Raw genomic sequence first — 22,989 nt, 5'->3', positions numbered from 1 at the left:
GCAGAACTCTATTTTTAAAGTGTTGCATATTCAGGTCAATGCTTTCTGAGTGAACACAGTGTTACCAACGCATGGCCTGCAGACACACAAGGAATGCACCAACAACCTTTCTGTGACACACGTTCACTACTGAGCTGCAGAATAGGCATTAAAGACAGATGTGCTAAAAAGTTCAATCATTAATATGAAAGGGTTCAAATTAAAAGTGTAATAGCGACCATTTTGGCTCTAACTTTGAACCCATTTGTAAGCTATTTGGCAGCACATCGCCATTGTATACCAAATCAGTATGAATTAGCAGAGGTGTGGACTCAAGTCTCAAATTTGATGACTTTAGACTCGACAAAATCCCAAAGGACTTGCAACTCGACTTAATGATCAATAAGTCGGCTCAATCCCCTGCTGTCACCCGAAGGTCCACCTATAAACAAACTGACAGCCAATCAGGAAGCAGCTGAAAATGTCAAGCTGAGCTGAGACGTGCACACACTAGCAGAGAAAATGATTTTAAGATTACACAGTGATTAGCAATTGATTTAGAAAATGTACACCTGGTTCTACATCCCAGTATGATTATTGTTTGTGAGCTTGTGGCGTGGACGAGCTGATGGCGGCAGCTGCGGCTCGGGGCAGTAACTACAGAGTGATACGTGCATTCATGTTAGACGCTCTAGAACACCAGAAAATGCTCCAATAACACAAGATAAAGTCCCTACATTTGTCCCTAGTCTCTTTTGAGCATTGACAAAAGATACTGGTAAGGGAGGCTATAGTTTTGGTTTTGAAACGGAGGTAGTATTTTACATACTGTAGCTTTAACAGAGGAACTGTGAGAATTGGAAAATATAAAAAACTGGATTTTTTTTTTTATTTTTAACGAAAGCAGTGTCAGATTACATCACTATTATTCGACAAATATCTACTCTGTTCAAGTACTCTAACTCATTGTTTATTTATATCAGTTGAATAAACTTGTTCTGTAAAATGGCACTAGCTAAATGTCCATCCTTTCCACCTTATTCATGGGGACGCTACCTTTTGATATGCAAAACTTCTGATATGACAAATAGATAAAACACTAATAAAAAAAAAATACTGCTTAACTCTCACCAAAAACACAAACTTGCCTTTCACAATAAGAGTTAGCTATTGTTAGTTATTAATAACTCTAAAGTAATCTTAAGAAGCACCTCTTTATTGATTAACCAATTCCTAACAACTGCCTCTTCTTTTGCACAGGTTTAGCCAATGAACATTTTTAACAGTAGCGCCTCCAAGAATAAGGCAAATACAAAAGTACAGCATTTTAGAAAAGGGAACCCACGTTGTCCAATTCATTCAGATGCAGAGGTGACAAGTAACGACGTACAAATACATGGTTTTTATTGTAGTATTTCTTTATTTGGTGACTTTTTTTTAACTTTTACTCCTTACTATTTTAGACAAATACCTGCACTTTCTACTCCTTACGTTTTAAAAATGAGCTTGTTATTTTTAAGACCTTTGAAGATGACGTCACAACAAAAAGTAAAAGTAAAAAGACGTAAACCAATAAAAATGTTAAACTCATAGCTGCTCAGGAAACATATTTAGTTTAGTTCATTGTACCAGTTTTCCACTAGTTCTTAAAAAGATAAAAGATATGGAATTTGCTGGTTTGAAAAACCAGTCTTATTACTGAAGGTGGATTTGTTTTACATTTTAATTTTTTAACTTAAGTACATTTAGTAGCACGTACCTTTTTACTTTAACTCAAGTAAGGGAGCAACTTCAATACTTTTACTTTTATCAGAGTCATTTTTTTTATTCAAGTATCTATATTTTTATTTGAGTACTGAAGTACTTTTTCTACCTCTGTTAAGAGGATACTGATTTGAGCTTTTTCCTCAACATATATATTGGTCAGTAAAGTTTTCCACTTAAGCAAAAGGAAGGACCTTGGGTTCCTAATCCCTGAAACCACTCACATGTTCCCCTTTCCCGTCATGCTCCTTTTACTTCATACCAAAGTCCTCTAATCCCAGTGAAGCACAGCTCTGTGAGTACTGGGAGAACACAGATTCAGTCTGGATTCTCTGTGTTCATCACTGGCTGACGACTTTTCTGTCATTAGTTTGTTTGCAGCCAGCTGATGTGGGAGGCTGCTGTGGTCAGTTGTGGCCCTACAGCTGGTTGAACCATGGGGAACGAGAGCAGCACTACTGAAGCCTTGGTAAGGGTCAACATGCTGACACTGAGTGGGTATGGCTGCGTCCTGCTGATGCTTCTGTAGTTATGAAACCTTTAAGGCACAGACTAAACTAACATGCACTTGCATGGCCTGCTTATTGCCGGTTCTATTTCAATACAAAAGAGCATTTATGTGTTTCTAAAGTGATCATATCCAGTAGTCTATTGATTCTAAATGTCAATAGACAAAAACAAACAAAACTACCAAAAATGCTATATATGTGTGGCAAAGTAAACTCTACCCAACCGAGCAATTTGAAGCCTCATTTCCATCAGCAAATCACATCCATCACTAAAATTACATGACAAATGTACATTGTAAATTTTATTATTGATTGCATGTTTTATTTATACAGCACTTTGTACTTTTTTTTTTTTTTTTGATAAGTGCTCTATAAATAAAGTTTAAGATTATATTATTATTATCACCAGGGTAAGCAATACAGTAGGAGACTTAAGTGCACATATAAATACATGCTTGTGCTTTTTATTTTTCTGAGAGGCACATTTCAAATATTTTTGAGATGAGAAATAATAGCTATATCCCTACTTGAGCTATGACAGTACATAAAACCTAAAATATGATTATTAATTCACTATAGTGTTGATTTTAATTGGCTTAAAGTGTACGTTTTTTAGTATTCTTAAAATAAATGTTTTTGTTTTGCTTTAAATTGCCTGCCAACAATTGAAATGTTTAATTTCCTATTCTCTTAGCAAGTGTTTAAAGAAAGACTGCATTCATTTATTCTGAATGTGGTGTCGAGCTGCAGACAGAATTTTCAACTGAGCAATTTAGGATTACCTTAATAGGATTATCACCAACTTTAGCCTCCGTATGTACAATGGTGTGCTTTTTGTATGAACTATATGCTTCAACGGAATTAACAGCATGTTGTTCATGCTCTGAGACATTGGTGCTTTGTTTTTATTGTGCTGATGCTGATTCCAAGCAACAGCAAAGATCAGTGGTGTCAAACTCATTTTAGTTCAGGGGCCAAATACAGTTTGATCTGAAGTAGGATCCAGAGTTTGCACCTTTGTCAGATCAGGTCTCTTCATATTTTAAGTATCCCCTCCATAATTTTATATACTGTTTAATTTGTGTATCAGTGGGATTTCCTAAACTTCTGTGACTTGAGCATGGTTCCCTTAAAGGCATAAATTAATTAAAAAAAAAAAAAAAAAAAACATATATATGTATGAGAAAAAGGTTCATGTGATTACTTCATTAGTAAGTAAATACTGTCTTCTTTATAAAATATAGCTAACTAATAATTGTATCTCAATGTCAGAAGCATGATTAAATGGCCTCTACAGCATAAATTAATGCGGTTTCAATAAATTATTAAAAAAAGACAGTATATTATTGAACAACAGTATTGCTAATTTGTGGTCGATTTGTCCAAAATGAAAAAAAGAAGCATAAAAACAAGCAGCTAAATGGTCCTATTATTGTGAAATTGATTGATAAATGTTTCTGAGTACCTCCTGTAATGTGCTCTTGTACCCTTAGGGGTACACGTACCCATGGTTGGGAATCACTGCTCTAAAGGGATCAGATTTGGCCCCCAGGACTAAACCTTCCAAAATAATAATAATAATACAAAAAATTAATAAACAAACGTGAAAAATTAAAATAAAATACATGTAAAAAAAATGTAAGTTGGAAAAAGTACATTTAAATACTTAATTAAATAAATAAATACATGCAAAAGTATTGTCAAAAAAAAAAAAAAAAAAAATATATATACATATATAAGAAATATATGTAGAAATAAAATATGGAAAATACAAACATAATTTATTTTATTTTTTCTACTTGTATTTATTTAATTATTTATTCCATACATTTTGTTTTTTGCTTTTATTTTTTACTTGCATTTATTTATTTAAGTAACGAGCTTTACCATTTCATTTCCGGTTTCAGCCAGAAGGGGGCGCTCCTGACAATGTTGTTCTGTTTCCACCTATGGACGACCCCCCTGAGTCCTGTCAGGTATCACTCCTCCATTGTCCTTTCTTGCATGAATGAAAGCTTTTAGGCTTGTGACGTCACTTCACGTGGTGACACTTCATTATAGGAATAGTTTTTAAAAAGCTGTCAGTCAGTGTTGGGGTTAGAGAAGCTAAAGTCACACTTTGGCCTTTGAAATGTAGGTCAATGCAGGGAAAGGGAGGTGTGTGTGTGTGTGTGTTTGAGTTGTTTGTAACCAAAGCTCTTTGAGTGTAACCTGATCCTCTCTAAGGGGTTATTTAGTACATCATGCCCAACCCTTGGCCCAGTTCCCATCCTTCACCTGCAGAGGCAGTCAGGATACACAGCAGCACACAGAGGAGGAGGAGGAGGAGGAGGAGGAGGAGGAGTCTGGAGTACAGTTTACTGTGTAGGGGGAGGAGAGTGTTCAGTGCTCAGCCTTCTGTTGGTGTGTGTGAGGTGGTGGACTCAGGGTTTTTAGGGTCCACAACATGCTGCAGAGTCAGCAGCCCAGGAGACAGCTTTAAGGAGGAAGTCTAGCATGTTTGTAGCATCCTCAGCCTGCTTTCACAGCCTCAGCCCTGCACTGTGAGCTGTGTCTACAGCATCCACACTCACAGTCACCTTCAGCACTGCTGGGTAAGTGTAAAACCCTGAGAGGAAACTAAGGAAGGATGGAGGGCAGTGGATGTGTTTTTGTTTTTAAATGTTTTGTTGCAGCAGCAGCAGTAGACCTCCTTACTCTTGTTTACAACAGTCGTGTAAATAATTACAGTTAAGTTTGCACATGGGCACTGACATGTTGGATTTTAACACCCTCTGCTTGTTTTCTTTTGGTGAATTAATAACAGAGGGATTGTGAATGTGTTCAAACTAACAGAAACAAGGGCTGTGATTGTCATTGAGCTTCCACATGCTCCTCAAGAGCCAATGACAATACATACAGTACGACTCATTACTGTAAGTTTAGATAAACAACTGTAGCTCTTTTCTTTCCTTATGTTTGCAACTTACAGCAGAGGTTCCCAACCATTTTCTAGTCGTGGCCCCATTTTGATATCACAAATGTTTTTTTTCTTCCTCTCTTTTTCTAGAATTAGTTTTTGATCTTGTTTGTTATGAATTTTATTTGAACTGGATTTATGTTTGAAAAAGTTTAATTACGTATGTTTGATATTGTGTGTGTGTGTGTGTGATGTGTTTATTAAGATAAATCTTCTTTTTTTTATCTAAAAGTATACATATATGTATATATAATTAGTTGTCCCCACATGGGGTCACTACCCCATGGTTGAAGAAACACTGACTTAGAACATTGTGTTTTCTATAATTCAGGCATTAAACCCAACAGTTGAGAACAAACTGCAGCCTTATAATAATTTATATTCAGGTGTGATGCTTTTGTAGATTTGGAATATAAAAATGTTCCATATTTCATATGACTGATTGTAACTGTTTATGTAAGATGATCATCTGTAACACGGGGACATTTGTCATGTCACTGACTCACGTTGGTCTGTCTGTAAATCCCTGAAGGTGGAACCAGGGCCACACGTGATGTTTGTGTTGTCATGCAAACACTCATTTGGCCTGAGATTGTTTTGTTTGCTAACATTAAAGTAAGGGTTGGCTGAGAGTCACCAGTTGGTCGAAATATAGATAAAGTCTTTCACTCCTTGATTGAGGGATACAACACCCTAACAAACCTAAATCTCAATATACACTGAACAAAAACATAAACTCTAAAACATTTTCTATGAACACAAAATACCTATTTCGCACAAATATTGTTCACAAATGTGTCTAAAGCTGTGCTAGTGAGCACTTCTCCTTTGCAGAGATAATCCATCCCACCTCACAGGTGCTGCATATGAAGATGCTGATTAGACAGCATGATCATTGCACAGGTGTGCCTCAGGGTGACCACAATAAAAGGCCACTCTAAAAATGTTCAGTTTTATCACAAGTTCTGAGAATTGAATGTTCATTTCTCTACCATAAGACGTCTCCAAAGGCGTTTCAGAGAATTTGGCAGTACATCCAACCAGCCTCACGACCGCAGACCACGTGTAACCACACCAGCCCAGGACGTCCACATCCAGCATGTTCACCTCCATGATTGTCTGAGACCACCCACTCGGACAACTGCTACAACAATGGGTTTGCATAACCAAAGAATTTCTGCACAAACTGTCAGAAACCGTCTCAGGGAAGCTCCTCTACATGCTTGTCGTCCTCATCGAGGTCTCGACTTGACTGCAGTTTGTTGTCGCAACCGACTTCAGTGGGCAAATGCTCTTATCTCTGCAAAGTGCCCACTAACACAGAGTTAGACAGATTTGTGAACAATATTTGTGAGAAAGTAAAAACAAAAGTCTTGTGTTTATATTTTTGTTCAGTGTATGTTGTATTTTGAAATTAAAGTTAATTTTGCCTCTTTAAAATAAATAAATTTAAAAAAAATAATGTTTTTTCTTTCAAATTCAAGCATCTAGGTGCTGAGATCAGAACACATTACTCCAGGTTTAAAGTCTTTACACTGGCTCCCATTCAGCCTCAGAATAGACTAGAAAGTTCTGCTTCTGGTGTATAAACCTGTGAATGGTTTGGTCCAGAATACATCATTGAGATGTTAGTCAGGTATGAACCCAGCAGGTCTCTCAGATCTATGGACACATTTTTGGTTGGGCAGGTTGTTATTTTATCAAACCCACATGGGATTTAACATTCTTTGTTGAAGCTTTGCAGTTGCACTTTATTCCCAATATTGACATTTGTTTTCACTTTTTTAATTAAAAGAAAATACTTGCAATAATTAAATCCAGTGTCTTTTTTTTTAAAGGGGAAAAATGTAGTTCTCAAAGTAAAAAAAAATCGGGATTTTGTTTTGAGCTGAAATCGTGCCTTCGTCTATCCAACGATTTATGTCAATCATAAAACTATCTAGTAAGACTGGTTTGATGATAACTACTTTTGAGCCAAAGTCATTTTTTTTAAAATGCTGTGAGAAAAAAAACCCTAGATCCAACACCCATATGAGGTGTGTCTAAGATAGAAAAGTTTAGATGTCTTTCAACCATTCCTTTGACCTGTTAGTTGTTTCCTGCTATGTTACTGAGGAGCCGTGCACATTGCTCTGTGATCCTTTAAGCAAAGAAATGCCTGTGGTGAAGGTAAGAAGTGCTCGGACTCACTATGCAAATAATAGTTTACCAAAGGTTGTTTGTTCACGTGGAGTTCGTCTTTGAGCGTCAACTCCAGGCTGTTCATATTTGCTCACATTTGTTTATGTACACAGTGTTTTCTTCTATTAGAGTCTCCAGCATATTCTTACTGTTGATCTCCTTCCTCCACAGGCGGAAGGACGCTCTGAGAGTGTGACCCAGAGCAACAATAGAGCATCACTGACGGGATCCTCCAGCTACCAGCACGGTGTCCACTCCCAGCCACTGGTCCCAGACGTGCCGGTCATCACCGGAGTGGAAGAGAGCAGATGTTCATCTGCAGACCAGGATGACAAGGAGGAACTGGAGTTTCCTCATGACCTGCTGCCCAGTTTAGACTTCAGCAGTGAGCTCAACATATGGGAGTCCTCACTGGGGTGAGTACACAAAAATAAAAAGACCCACACACTTGTACATTGTGATGTAATAACATCAGGGGAAGCGTTCTGTTAAAAGAAACCGTTCTACCTGCACGAAAACCACCAATGACCACCATGAGGCTAAAAGGTTTTTGACCCACGACTCTCCTCAGTATGTACCAGGAAGTGTTTTGGTGTGTGTGCTGCAGTGTTTATTTTTGAACTGTTAAATGTGTGAGTCATAAATACACACCCCTGTTCAAATGCCAGGTTTTGTGATTTAAAAAAATGTTTTCCACCTTTAATGTGACCTATAACCTGCACAATGCAATTGAGAAACAAACTGAAACCTTTAAAGGGGAAAAATACAAAAAAAAACTTAAGATAACCTGGTCGCATCAACATGTACACCCTTACACTAATATTTTGTTGCAGCACCTTTTGCTTTTATCACATCACTCAGTCTTTTTGGGTGAAAGTCTATCAGTGTGGCACATCTTGATGAGGCAATATTTGCCCACTTTTCTTTACAAAACTGCTCCAAAGCTGACAGATTGCAAGGGCATATCCTGTGCACAGCCCTCTTCAGATCACCCCACAGATTTTCAATCGGATTCAGGTCTGGACTCTGGCTGGGCCATTCCAAAACATCAATCTTATTCTGGTGAAGCCATTCTTTTGTTGATTTGGCTGTGTACTTAAGGTCACTGTCATGTTGAAAGATTAAGTTCCTCTTCATCTTCAGCTTTCTAACAGAAGCCCAAAAGGTTTGTGCCAAAATTATGGCCAAAAAGTTCAACCTTGGTTTCATCGGACCATAACACATTTTCACACATGCGTTTGGGGGACTTCAAATGTGTTTTTGCAAAATGAAGCCGGGCTTGGATGTTATTCTTTGTAAAATAAGGCTTCCTTCTTGCCACCCTACCCCATAGCCCAGGCATATGAAGAAGACAGGAGATTGTTGTCACATGTACTACACAGCCAGTACTTGCCAGAAATTTCTGCAGTTCCTTCAATGTTGCTGTCGGCCTCTTGGAAGCCTCCGTGACCAATTTTCTTCTCATCTTGTCATCAATTTTGGACGAACGTCCTGTTTTTGGTAAAGTCACTGTTGTGCCATATTTTCTCTACTTGATGATGGCTGTCTTCACTGTTTTCCATGTTATATTTAATTCCTTGGAAATTATTTTGTACCCTTCACCTGACTGATATCTTTGAACAATGAGATCCCTCAGATGCTTTGGAAGCTCTCTGCGGACCATGGCTTGTGCTGGAAGATGTGGCTACAAAAATATCAGGAAAAGCCTACTGGAAGAGCTGAACTTGATTTGGGGTTAATCAGAGTCACTTTAAATGGTGACAGTGTGCTGACTCCAATTTAACATGAGTTTGAATGTAATTGGTTAAATCTGAACACAGCCTTGTCCCCAGTTATAAGAGGGTGTGCACACTTTTGCAACCTCATTCTCTCAGTTTTTTTATTTTGACTTCACCTCCCTGAAAAGTTTCAGTTTGTTTTTCAAATGCATTGAACAGGGGTGTGTAGACTTTTTATATCCACCGTACATCAAGAAGGTAATATTTTCAGTGGCGTCTGTTAGCAGGATTACATCAAAAGTACTTAACGGATACATTTTGGAAGAGATCTAGATCAATATACTGGTTCTGGATCAGTTTAAAAAGACTTTTCAAAAAATGAGGGATACCTATTGTATCGTTATTAATGGGTTTAGAAATTTCTTCCAAACCATACCATGATTAGGATCACTGATCCAGATAACTGCCAGTATCTGGCAAAGAAGATATTTGGCGCTAGGCAGAGGTTTGCGCTCTGAGAGGAAATGAAATGGCTCCTAAATGCCATTAGCACTGACAGTGTTGACTCTCACTTTTGTTGTGTTTGTTAGCCTTTTGTTGCCAAAACAGGACAGAACTTTGGCATTGACTACACCTAACACGTGAGGAGAGTCCTGCTGGTTCTACCAGCTAGAAGGTAGCATCATATCCTGTAAGTCCTGGAAGTCACAGCATGATTCTTCCAATAAACTAACAAGTTTCCATCCCAGAGACGCCCCGTTGTTTAGAAATTTGAAAGACAATTCAAACACCTGTACCTTGTTATTTGGTTCCTCTATACCATTCCTGAACCACTTCTGCTGATTTAGTCGGGCATGCTTGGTCTCAGCAAATTTTTTTCACTAGTAAAGCAAACTCTTGTTCAACATATTAGATTTGACAGATTTTCCATTACACCTCAATGCATTTGGGTGTGTAAATTATTACTTTTGTTTGCAGCGCATTACTCTTTATTGTCCTGTTAGGTAACATTCTGTGGAAAGTACTATTATCAGGCGTCTGGTGGTTCTTTTTGCAGCAGAAGGAACAAATACCAGCATCTATCTGTGAATGACGTGCTTACATGTGTGTAGGCAGTGGATGATTGTAAACCTACACACATTCACCCAGTGACTCATGGGAAACACTAGTGCTACATGTTTAATAGGAATTGTTGTCCAAAGCCTCCCACTGCCTTTGTTGTTAATGTTGCATTGTAAATCTTGGTGCTTTTTGTGGTAAAAAATAATTTAATGATTGAATCACACTACTTATGTCCAAATGTGTGTGTGTGTGTGTGTGTGTGTGTGTATGTCAGCAGAGCACACTGTAGCTCAGGTGAGAGGAAAGTGAAGCATCACGTTGAAGTCTATCATCCAGCAGAGGCTTTAGATTCCAGGTACTGCGATCTGCGAAGACTCAGCATGACGGGAGACAGAAAGTCTGTCTTTTTTGGGGGTGTGTTGAGCATTTGATGGGAAATGAAGACGCATGGAGTGAAACAACCAGCTGACAGATTGATGTGACTAATGCTGGAGTGTGTGGTAGACGTGTCCTGACATGTGATGATAACCATTTTAACCTTCTTGCTTAAGTTAATTACCTGTTGCTTCAACGAATGCTCTGCCTCTAGCGCAGGATGGTGTGTGTTATTTAAACAAGTGCCAGGTTTTTCCTGTGCAGAGTTTGCATGTTCTCCCAGAGTGTAGGCTGGTTTCCTCTTGGTTCACTTTTTTACCCCTACATTTCTAAAACTCTACAGGTTAACTGGATTTTTTAAATTGACAGTGGGAGTGAAATTGTGTGAATATGCGTGTGATTGTTTATTTGACCTGTTGAGGATAGAAAGTGGAGTCTTACACATTTACACTTTTTAAAAATATATATGCAGTATCTTTAATACAAAATGGGAGCTAATCCTTACATAGGACTACTTACATCTCAAATAAAGAAACAGCGTGCTCGTAAATACTGGGTATATTTCACTTGAGGTGAAGGCAGGCAACAGCGTGCTGGATGGAAAAATTTAACAAGCTTCAAATGGTGAAGTTTGTTTTGCTCCCTCTCCCTTTAGCTGGGTGTGTCAAGTGAATCCGATCCAGGTTCAAGTGGTAGGTTGGCAAAGGCAGCGAGTGGCACGCTGTCAGGTCAGAGATTATAGTATATTTACAACCGACAAAGCCTTTGTGTTACAATTACAGGGGCCGGTAGCCACTATTAGGAGTCATGATGGTGGGAGCAGTAAATCAAACCCTTTTCCTTAAAACTGAAAATAGACAAAATGTTGACTGGGAAGCACATGCTAAAGATGCAGTTATTGCATTTTTAATTTTCATCAAAAACAAAGCAGGGATTTAACAACTATTGGATGCTACAATAAATCAACAGACACTAGACAACGAATATATATTTTTCCTTTTTTCTAGTTCTGTTCCTCTTTGTATTCTAATTAGAAAAAAATTATTTCCCTACTCAAATAAAAGAAGACTGAAATAATTTATTCATTTATATAGATTAAAATTAATCGCTTTTGTAAAAAGACTAAATGTTCAATTTCAACATTTGTTTATTATTAACACTCACATGCTTAGAAACTTTAAAACCAAGCATGAAGGCATCCTAAAAAATGCTGAACGTGTGCATGAGCTTCTACTATGACAATCAGTGCCTGGTGTGGCCTCGTGGAATTAGCAGCTGTGCGTCTGCTCCATCCTAACTGTCACTCTACCCCTGCTTCAGGCCTCATGGCTGTGACCCACTTATCACAGATGTCCAACCTACACCTCAGCCTGTTGCCTCACCTCAGCCTGGTAGCCCAGCCCTGAACCGGTCTCAGTCCATGTTCATAGACCAGGAACTCCAAGAGGCCATCCAGGAATGCGAGGAGCAGATGGCGTCACTGGGCATGCTCACTCCCACTCCTTCCCAGCCCTCAATGTCTGAAAAAGTTAACAGTATCAAGCAAAAAACTGGGAGCGTGAAAGAGTCAAATGAATTACCGCCGCCACCACCAGTTATTGTCCAGCCAGGAGCTAGCAACAAGAGCCATGGAAAAATGAGTACACATGGAAACAGTGAGGGTGAAAACAGTCAGAAAGACACAGTTGTGTTTAGTTTCAGGGATTACATACTGGGCATGGGGAATAGTGCTGAAAGTGAAACAAAAGCAGCCCAGGGTCTGAGTACATCTTCAGAAATTAGGACAGAAAAAGGAATAAAGTCAGATGAACTGGAAGAAACTTCCCAACAGACAACAGATTTATTTGTGGAAACCACAAGAGAATCTGCTCTCAATGAGCACAGGGATGTTTTCGGGGTTGGAAATGTCTTAAAGGCCATAATGGAGGAAAATGACCCATTGATTTACAGTGCAGCAGTTAATGATAATAACACAGACACAATAACCGCATCTCTAGACATAGAAAAAGAATGTCAGAATGATGACTTCAGATTAAACTCGTGCAAAGTACAAAATGAAAGGGAGATTTCAGAAAATGAATCACCAGAGGGTAAAAACTCTACAGTGGATTCATTTATATTATCAGAACAGCCATTAGAAGCAAAGACAGGGAGAAACACAGAGTTCAGCACATACCAGCACACAACTCCAGCAAGTGACAAAACAATCGGACTCAGCAAAGAGACAAAGAAACGTAAACGTAAGAAGAAGAAAAAAAGTGAAAAGGACACAGAGCTTGAACTGAAATCCAAAACGACACGAGAGTCTAGTAATGGAACAGATGCTGGGTCCCTCATTAAAGCAGAAAATCACACAGATTCACCAGCGAACGAATGGTTAGTGTTAGAGGCAGATTCTCAGTCTGTGATTAGTGTGGATGAGCAGGATAATAAGTATGATCATGAACAGGGAAAACTCTTTAGCCCAAAATCGTCATCCTCTAGTATGCAGGATCCTCTTCTTGTATTCTGCACACCTGAGTCCAACCAGAAACACCATCAATCTGATAACCACAGCCACATGAAAAGTCTGAGCCCACAGATGGAGCTACATGTAAATTTAACTAAAACCGGGAGCCTAAGTGTCCCGATTCATACTACAGTTATTGAAACAGTTCCTTCTACTGACAGTAGTTCAGATACGTTAACAGACAAAGCTACAGATATAGAAGCAAAAGTATTCACACGAGAAAATCAGAGCCTTCTTTCTCACAACCAAACATGTGTGGGAGCAATTTGCCTGGAGAGTGCTTCTGAACAGGTTTTATTGGTGGGCTCTGCGTTGCCACTGGCAACACTCGTGATGCCAGAAGTGATAGAAACCAAGGGAGAGCGAGTGAGCGAGATGTGTGATTCAGTGGAGAGAGAGGCCACTGTATCAGTAGCAGAGAGTGAGAAGAGAGAAGAAAAGAACAAACAGGAAGGCAGAGAGGACTGCAAACTCCTGGGCAGCCCACCTCAGCTTCCAATAATCTGTTTACAGGAGAAATACTCACTCGCATCTTTAGCCAAAGAGGGAGAGGCTGATTTTGTGGAAAGCTACAGCAGCAAAATGCCACACAGCTCGACAGAGAACGAGATTAAGGGACTGAAGGACACGGATGTTCGCACTTTTGATGCGGAGCTCTCACGTAATGAAGAAGGAGACATAGAAAAGGAGTCTCTCCGGACAGAGGACTTTAAAGACATCTATCCTCTTGGGCTCCAGCCTGCTTCTGATGCTACATATCATCATGTTACAGGATCAGAAAGAATAGAGGCAGGAAGCAGAGGCGAACAAGAAGTGGATGAGATAAAAGCAGTGCTTGAAGAGCACAGTTCTTGTAACCAACCAGAAGGATCAGCTGGAGGACTGTCATCAGTCGAGACTGAGGTGTGTCCATCGATAAATGTTGCAGAGTCACAGTTCAGGTCACAAGACTGGAGTGAACGACTCGTTACCACAGCCGATCAGTTTCTTTTTCTGCCCTGCCAGGAGCAGCATAACGCACCTCGACCTGCTGTTAGTGAGGACAGCTCCAGCAATACAAAAAGACGGATAACAGCAAAGATGAAAGAGATGGGCTCTTTAAATAAAGAGCAGTCTTTAGGACAAGCTTCTGCAGAGTTGCCCATCACGGAGGTAACCCACAGCCAAGTTTGCCTGCCAAACACTTTGACTTCTTCACGGAAAATCCCACCCATGCACCAGGCAAGTGGTTATGTTCAAGTCCAGCCTGGTAGTTCTATTGAAGCAGGAACATTTGAAATTCCAGCTGAAATTCAAGGCAAATCTAATAGTCAAAGCAGCAGCACTCCATCTTCATTGGGTGTGCGCGAGAGGAACAGAGTTCACTTTGCTGACAATGTGATGGACAAAAGGATTTCAGTGGATTTAACTCACATGTTAAAACCAGCTCTGAACTTTGCATCTCTGCCCCCACTGACTGTTTATGAGAGTTTACAATACCCTATTGTTGAGGCGAGCTACACTTTCCCTGAGGTTCTAAGCTTGAAAAAGAAAGAAGTCCCAACAATTGAAGCTCTTATAAAAGATAAGGAAGCTGACCCTCCAAAGCCTCAGGAGGATTTCCAGCTGAAAGAGATAGATACAAAGACTGGCGATAGCAAAGAGAAAAGTGTCATAGATTCACCAGAAAACAACAGCTTGGAGAGAACCATTTTAGATGTGCAGTCCATGACGGAGGCTTGCTCGAAACAGCCTCCGCACCCTGAAAATAAAAACCAGACTAATTTTATCTTTTCACAAACCACAGAATGTGCCGACCCTGATGTCCTTCCAGTTGTTCAGAGTGACTTGCATGAAGGAGTTGAAAAACATAATCAATCCAATAGTGATGTGTTACAAGCTGATTTTAAAGTTGCTGGTAAAGCTGACCAGTCCACAGAGTCACCTTTAACAAAGATGGATACCATTAAAGAAGAAGAGAATAACCAATTCCATCCCTCCAACTCTATGACTTCAATCAGTGCCTGCAAGCCATCAAGTGACATCTCTACTGGTTTTCCTGCTAGTGATACTGAACACAAATTCAAACAAGATCCTAACTTGAACTGCCCAGGCTTTTTCCTGACACAACCATATGAGCCCTGTCATCAGCCCATGTCTCCTGATTGTGAACTAAACAATGAAGATCTCAATAAAGTTTTACACGAACAAACCATCGAAGAAATAGTGACTGCACTGACTCGTAGGGAACCGTGCGTCAGAGAATTTCATCCTCTCAGTCCCATTTTGGAGGATATTACCAACTGTGATACTTCTCTCCATAAGCAAATAGAGTGTAACACTGATGGTAATGACAATGATGTCACTGTCAAGGTTGTGAGCCATACAAACGTGGAAACAACGCAGGTATCTTTACCACAGGATCTGGCATGCAGTGTATTTGGTTCTGAAATGGATAGTTGTCGGACAACGAGATCTAGAAATGAGGGTAAGAGTTGCGATGTTCACGTTGGCTACTTTTCTTTTACACAAGAGGAAAATCAATCTCTGATATCACATCCTCTAGATGCTGTTGGATTATCAGACAAAAGGGAAAATATTTGTGAAATTTCCCAACATCAATCTGAGCTAGACCTTAATGACAATAAATGTATCATCAGTAAGAAATCCATTAGCACTGATGTTGTTAACTCACCATTCGAAGCAAACAAGGACTATAAGGAAACTAAAGATGACATCAATGACAAACTAAATGCAATTGGCCAGAGCTTAGTTGTTTTGTTTAAAGGAAAGAAAGAAGCTGAAGAGCCCATAATGAATAAACAAATGGAATCAGCTGACAGTGGCATTACAGAAAAGATAAGCATCATGATTCGAGGAAGTAATAAATCCGATAAGGAAGCTGTGGAGGAATTTAAAGACTTACAGGTACTACATCATCACAATATCAAAATGACTGAATCGCCCTTAAGAAATGTTAAAAAACAAGAACACGAAGAGGTTGAATCTCAAAGTGAAGTAGAAACAACTTTGTTTTCAAGCAGAACTTTAGATTCACTGAAGGACAATTTACAGGCTGAGGTAAAGTTAAGCCTTGAGCCTAAAACTGTGACAACAACATCAGAAAGTAATTGTAACAACACAAAATCGGATTTGGCTGCAGAAATAGGCCAATTACATACTGCACTGGAACTGAAATGTGTGGTTCAGCAACAGGAGCAACAGCAACACGGTCTGGGATCAAGTCATTATACGGAACAAATGTCCCTTTGCCTTCTGGAGGAGAAAGGTGGGATTGACAAAGAAACCCAAGCACTTGTTCAAGGGGCAACAAGCAAGGATAAGGTCTCAGCTGTTGACCTAAATTACAGGGAAGGAGTGGTACTTTCAGAGAAAAATGAATTTGTACAAGAAATTTCAGGTGTCATTGGGTCAAATGTTCAATCAAAGCTTTCCTGTACATCAACTGAAAGAGGAGGGACAGATGAAAGTAATACCTTAGATGACAGAGCCATATTTGATGAAGGCTCTCAGGTAGGTGAGACCAGGGAAGAACTAAATGAGAAGAAAAGCAGTGATGTAGGAGGGGCTGAGTCACATACAGATGCAATGGCAAACACAGGGTTTATGACCACCATTGATGATAAAAGTCAGCAAAAAAACTATCAATCAGGCAACTGTCAATCTCTTTTTAGAAAGGCAGAGACATCAACAAGTCCTGCTGTATTTGCTGAGACTACCTCACAGATGTGTGAGAATTCTCAAACATGTGGTTTGTCACAAGACCACACAAAGCCGAATCAAACTTGTACAGGCAATAGTCAAAATATAAACCTGTCAGAAGAAATTTCTTCCCTAGATCATGTCAAGAAACCAGAAACTATTGGCAATGATGGGAGCAAAACCACAGCTCGGCAAAGTAACATCAGTGAAATTAAAGAGCCTGGAATTCAGGATACATTGAACACGTTTCCTGGACAACAGAACTGCAATAAAACCCCTGTTCCACAAAACAGCCCAGACATTCAACCACTCCTACAAGGGTTAGACATAAAGGAAGTTAATGGAAAAGGAGTGGATCTAAGGCAGACTGAAGTAATAGACAATGACGCAACAGAAAAGCAGGGCAGTACACATTTAAATAGAGATTTAAAAACCAATAGCTTAGAATCCATTGAGGTATTCGACCACTTTCAAAGTGCTGTGTCACACATTAGCACTGAGGCTGCAGCTATCCACACGGAGGATGGGCTTTCTAATGCAGCAGAAGAAGACAAAGAGAACACTAATACTACCAATGTAGTCCCTGCCCCATCTGCTAGTTTGTGCCAAAGTGATATTTTGTCAACACTTAAATCGACGGTTCAGCCAGAAGTGAAAGCTCAAAAGGAGTTATTACCAAAGCTGCACCGTGATATGGCCGTAAACCTTCATGCTTGCCACACTGCTGTTGAACAACGAGCTGTGAACCGAGAAGTTACTAATGACTCAAAAAGTCCTACTGTGGGACAAAATGCTTCTACAACAGATACAAACTGGATTACGACCCTAAGAGAAGCTCAGACTGAGCAGCAGAACCCAGTGGATACATCAAGGTAAACACTGCAAGCATGTGTCTGGTGAGCTAAGTATTGTCTGACCTAACATGGTAAAAGCATGTTAAACAGGCACTCCTTTATTGTGTTAAAGTGACAGCTTTTCTGTTCTGTACGAGAGAACAGACAGCGAGAGTGAACTATATGGGTTGAGTTGTAAAATGATCCTTATTACCTACAATCACTTACGCACAACCACAAGATATAAGTTCATCAACTCCTGCTTTGTATTATTGTCACAATTTGTATAAATGATTTTCTTAACATTGCATTCTTGGTGTGGAGTGAGAATGGGGAAAGCTTTGAGACAATGAATATGAATGAGGAGGTAAACACAGAGATGTACATTGTTTTAGCTGGAGCTCCAGTCACATGACCTTTTTATATTCAAAGGGTGACATCAGCGGTGACACTGTTTCCAGTCTCCAGAACAGGAATCAACTTTTACTCAACACAAGACAATAACAGCACTAACATACTTACACACACACGCACACACACACACACATCTACAAACATATAGACTCACACTTGTGACCTGTCAGCCGTTCAATCATGTGATGGAAAACATACGTCTCTTCTTGGTTTGTGTTTTTCAGACCCTTCCCATCTTTGGAGTCGCCTCAGCTAGACTTTCTAACTCCGACTGAGGAGGTAGCTGCCCCTCAGAGCCTGGAGGTGGTACCAACACCACCAGCACCACCTGAGCAAGCTGTAGAAAAGACCTCAGAGAAAGAAAATCCTGTGAAGAGGCCTGTAGATCTTCCTGAACCTCTAAAAAAGGCAGCAGACCTTCCTGAACCAACACAGCACAGGGTTGACCATTACGGCCCGAAAGTAAGTGCCAAAGTCGAGCTGCTAAAAAGAGAAAGAGAAGAACCAACCAAGACAAAAGAGGAACGACCAGATGAGATTCCTGAGGCTGACAGGAATGTAGAAAATCTGATAAAAGTATCAGAAGAACCAGATAAAAACGCATTAACAAAGAGAAATGAAGAAGAAGAGATTGTAGCAAAAAATGAAAAACCTGAACAACCAAAGACACCAGCAGAGGATTTGCAACCAGAGAAAAAGCTTGCCAGTGAAGAAGAGCTAGTGGGAAAGCCAGGAACGTTCCCACCTGTGCAGTCATTTACAGCCCCAGCTGGGATAACTGCTGCCACAGAAACAGTGAGAGAATCTGTTTCACAGCTCAAGCACACTGGGTAAGTGTCTGAACACAGTGTCTGTATGTCAAATCACTCTGTAAATCAAACAAATAACCTAAATAAATCAAGAAATTAGCTTTTTAACATGCGTTCAGGAATGAACTGTTAACTCTAACTCAACCACTATTGTTTATATACATATATAAAGGAAAAATATGCTTTACAGCTCAGTGACTCACACTTGTATTTTCTCTGTTACACTTTTAACGTTAAATTCTGTGCATTCATTGATGGCTTTTTTGGCTTCTTAACACCATGAAATTGTTTTTGTGGATGGTTCTGTCTACAGCAGTTTAACAGTGCAAATTGTGTCAATAATAGGACTTATTTAATTGACAACACCGAGTCTCCATTTTCAGTAAAATTTCCCACTTGCAATATCAATCCCTTATTCAGTTTGACCTCATGGTAGTTTTTATTTGGAGTGTTTAATCTCAATCTTTTACAAGCAAGAAAGCCTCTCGCTGAATTATTCCATTTCATGTCTTTCTTTAGTTTATTTTAGTTATTTGAGCAATTTACATTCCTATTTTTTACTAAACACAACATACATTATTACACGGTAACGAAAGCTCAAAAGGAGTAGGCCGAAGCAAGAAAGCTTATAGGCGCCAACCCCATATTCAATTATCTATACAAATGGCAACATCAACAAGAGAAAAGCCATTAAGTACATTTTGACATCACATAGTTTTATCACAATCTACACAATTATATACATACATTATATTGGTGTTTATGATATTGCATTTATATGAATTCCTTTCTGACAATTACTAGTACTAGTATAATCACAAAGTACTCAATCCCTTCACATTATTTGTACTATTTATGGAGATTATTTACTGAGTTATTATTATTGTAATTATATTATAATAGATTTACAGCTTCAATACTTGTGGAGTATTTAAATATCTAAAATTCCAAATAACCCTTTAAAGCGCTGTCAGTCATTTAGTCTGCCTTGTTCCTGCATTCTGAGGAGCCATCCCACATGCTCATGTAGCACTTGCCGCCTGTCAGTCTCTAACACTTGTCGCATCACTGCTATTGGTGGCATTAAGCTTTGTCCAAAGTTAGATAGAGGAAGAATGGCTGTGAAATTTATAGATGAAGTTACTTGTGCTTGCATGTGGCCCAGACAGAAATGTAGCAGCGTGGTGAATGATAAGTCTGCGTACATGTGCTAGTTTTCCTCCGCCCACAAAGGCAGTACTGGTTGTCATTCCTGCTCAGTCTATGCAGCTTTGTCAAGTGAAGCCTTTAGTGGGAGGACTTTGGGCAGACACTCGGCACCACTGAAGTCATTCTCACAGAGCAGCACAAAAGCCAGGGTTCAGGGAAACCTTTAGTACTGGTGTGAATAACCCAATCAAACATGGATAAGTGAGGGACTTTCGTGTATCATCATCAACTCTTGTGTTTCGGACTGATGCAGCCTCTCAGCAGGGCGCAGACCACTGACTGCTTGTCATTACCTCTCAGGTCATGTGATGGATTAATTCTCAGCTGAAATCCGGGTGAGTGAACAGAAAATAGCTACCCAGGTTTGTTGTGTCTTCCTGGTGGATTTAACAGATGGTCAGTAGGTCATGACTAGTGCTTGGTTACAGTCTGGCCCTGTTGACCTCACCAGATGGGAGACAAATGAGACAAGGAGACAAATAGAGAGACAATGAGACGTGAGGCGTTTTCCAGGTGTTTTGGAGCGTACCTCCATTCATTGAAAAAAAATGCTGCAGGTTCAAACAGGTTGATCTTTTTGCTACTGTTGACTGCACTCAAGCAGTCTGCTAACAGTAAAGAAGAATGAAACCGACTAACTTCTGAGACTTGAATATGACTTTTGTGTTAATGTATCTTACTCGTTAGAAGAAAATGATATAGTTAATATTTCAACACAAGCAGTGGTTCATTTATTTGTACAAACGTGTGTGTGTCATGTTTTTATCAAGTGAAAAGGCAGGACAATATTCCAATAGCCCACATAGTACTGTAAATAGACACGTTGACATGGTAACGCTACTTTTATGTGTCTTTTCTAGCAGGTGAAGTGATTAAGCTAGCCTCTGTCTTACATTCGCACAAGGAAATGGTTTATTCATAACATATTGAGTTAAGATTCAAGTGAGTGTACTCCACAACCATCTAAATATATGTATGTAGAGGCTTTCTGTACATCCACCAGTTAGCCACTTTACTGGGTCAGATGACAGAAGAGAAACCACATGAAAGTGAACACCCCTCACTCTTCCAGTTGTCTCATTATTCAAACAGAAGTGGCATTTACAACTGTTCTAGTCTTTTTTAAGGAAATCTCAAAACTCGACGTGTCTATTTGATGACTTGGCCACAGATGCTGCCACTCGTATCTATGTATAACATTGGCATTCCTTTATACTCCCAGTCTACATCCTTTAGGACAATAAGTGCTTTTATAACAGAATGAGAAGAAAAGCAACATTTGTAAAGTGTAAACCACAGGTAGCTACGAGCCAATGAAAAGCTAATGAAATGTCTTTACAGGAGAGAGGTGGAGAATAGCCGAGATGTGTTCCTGTTTGAAATGCTTCAGTAGACGCTGAAAAAGTGCAGCTCAGCAGACTGTCGACTCCAAACGTGAGGGCTGTCAGTGTGTTTTAGTGGATGGATGTATTGTGGAGTGCTACTGGGATATTTTTAGAGCTAAACAGGAGGCATGCCCCAAGTGGGGAACAGCTGCATGGGCGTCCGTCGCATTGCCTGTCAGATTAGAGAGCCTTCCACTTGTGATAAGATGGGCCGGGATCAGGGCCAAATCCACTCCACCAGGTGGCCTGTGATGACAGAGCCAGACTCCCCCAAACAGGGCAGATCTTAGAGACTGTGTAGAGCAGGCATGGACCATCCTGTAAAGTAACTGATAGAAGGAGTTAACATTCCCTGTGTGAGAATGACAACATGTCCCGAGGATGGTGGGAGTGAACTTGTCATTCTTTAAATCTCTGCTAGGTTTAGGTTACGGCACTGATCAAAGTGCTACAGCTTGGACTTATTTCAGGTAGGTTCCCTTCATGCATATGTTGATGTTTTGTGTTCCCTCCCTTTAGACCCCCCTTCATTGAGCAGTCAGACCAAGAGCCCCCTGCTCCTGCCATTACCTCACCTCCTACGTCTGAACCCGACCCACTACCTGACCCTCCTCACCTTCACCGTACGACAGACATCCTCACAGCTTCCCCCGCACCTGCAGAGACTTGCACACCTGAAGATCTACCGAGCCCACCTGACTCCTCCTGCCACCCCCTACCCTGTGATCTCCAACCTGCTTCCCCTCCTGCTCCTTGTGCTCCTGAATCCTGTCCTGTACTGCTAAGGTATGAGCATGAATCGATGGTATCCAGGGGTGTAAAGAGTAGTACTGTTACTTGTTTGAAAGAAAGTAAGTTATACATAAAATAATCAAGTACAAGTACAAAGTAGCTCAGTTAAATAGTACCCATAATAAAAGTTACTAGTTTCTTTCACCCCACATGTATTTATGGTAATAAATCTTGCCACAGTTCTCTTGTATACAGTAAACATCTCATGTATAAACTTTTAAAAGAAGAGACCAAATATTTCACAATTGGAACTTAATAATATATTTTCCACAAAGGCATCTGTATAAAATAAAACGTTTGTCAAAATGTGCTATAAAAATAAATAACATCAATGAATTCACTTCAAAATAAAAAGAACTTTCTCAGGCTCTAAGTAGATACATTTATTAACTCTAAAACTGAGGAAGTATCCGGCTTTCAATACTGTTTTGGCGGCGTGCATTACTTCTAATCTGGTTGGTCGGCTATGATTGTTGTCTGGTCATTTAATTGTTTGCAGTTTCACAATGTCCGGTGATCATTTGAAAACAAAAAAATTATAATTTACTCAGTAACGGTTGGGTGTAGAAATGTAACTAATTATTTTACTTCTTTTAAAACGTACTTAAGTACAAGTAACATTACTCATTTATCCAAGTACCCAATTACTCAGTTACAGTAATGTGAGTACTTGTAATATTTAACTTTCACCTATGATGGCTTTGAATTAGGTGCGATTACGTCTCTTCGTAAAGTAAATAGACACTTTTTTACACTGTGTTTTGACGCCACAACATCACCAAAGTAGTG

General features: G+C 39.6%; 1 protein-coding gene across 21 annotated transcripts in view; it reads left to right on the top strand.

The window, feature by feature from the left end:
* Positions 1-22,989, top strand: part of tacc2 (transforming, acidic coiled-coil containing protein 2) — a 52,279-nt gene that overhangs the window by 2,503 nt on the left and 26,787 nt on the right. For 14 of the 21 annotated variants that reach the window (XR_003675577.1, XR_003675576.1, XM_028467742.1 and 11 more), the window contains exons 2-6: positions 7,564-7,808; positions 10,447-10,527; positions 11,868-17,630; positions 18,230-18,835; positions 21,928-22,194. Coding sequence is in view for 19 of the 21 variants with exons in the window: in XM_028467742.1 (XP_028323543.1) it covers positions 7,564-7,808; positions 10,447-10,527; positions 11,868-17,630; positions 18,230-18,835; positions 21,928-22,194 (6,962 nt within the window). In the remaining 2 variants the exon portion in view is untranslated. Of the gene's footprint in view, positions 1-1,906; positions 2,039-2,113; positions 2,213-4,159; positions 4,229-7,276; positions 7,381-7,563; positions 7,809-10,446; positions 10,528-11,867; positions 17,631-18,229; positions 18,836-21,927; positions 22,195-22,989 lie in introns of those variants that run through there. The other 7 variants (XM_028467746.1, XM_028467745.1, XM_028467750.1 and 4 more) reach the window with 7 other exon arrangements.

This window comes from Gouania willdenowi, chromosome 15 (genome assembly GCF_900634775.1).
Source record: "Gouania willdenowi chromosome 15, fGouWil2.1, whole genome shotgun sequence".
Classification (NCBI taxonomy): Eukaryota; Metazoa; Chordata; class Actinopteri; order Blenniiformes; family Gobiesocidae; genus Gouania; species Gouania willdenowi.
The sequence above is the reverse complement of the archived record's forward strand: the minus strand, read 5'-3'. Positions and strand labels throughout refer to the sequence as shown.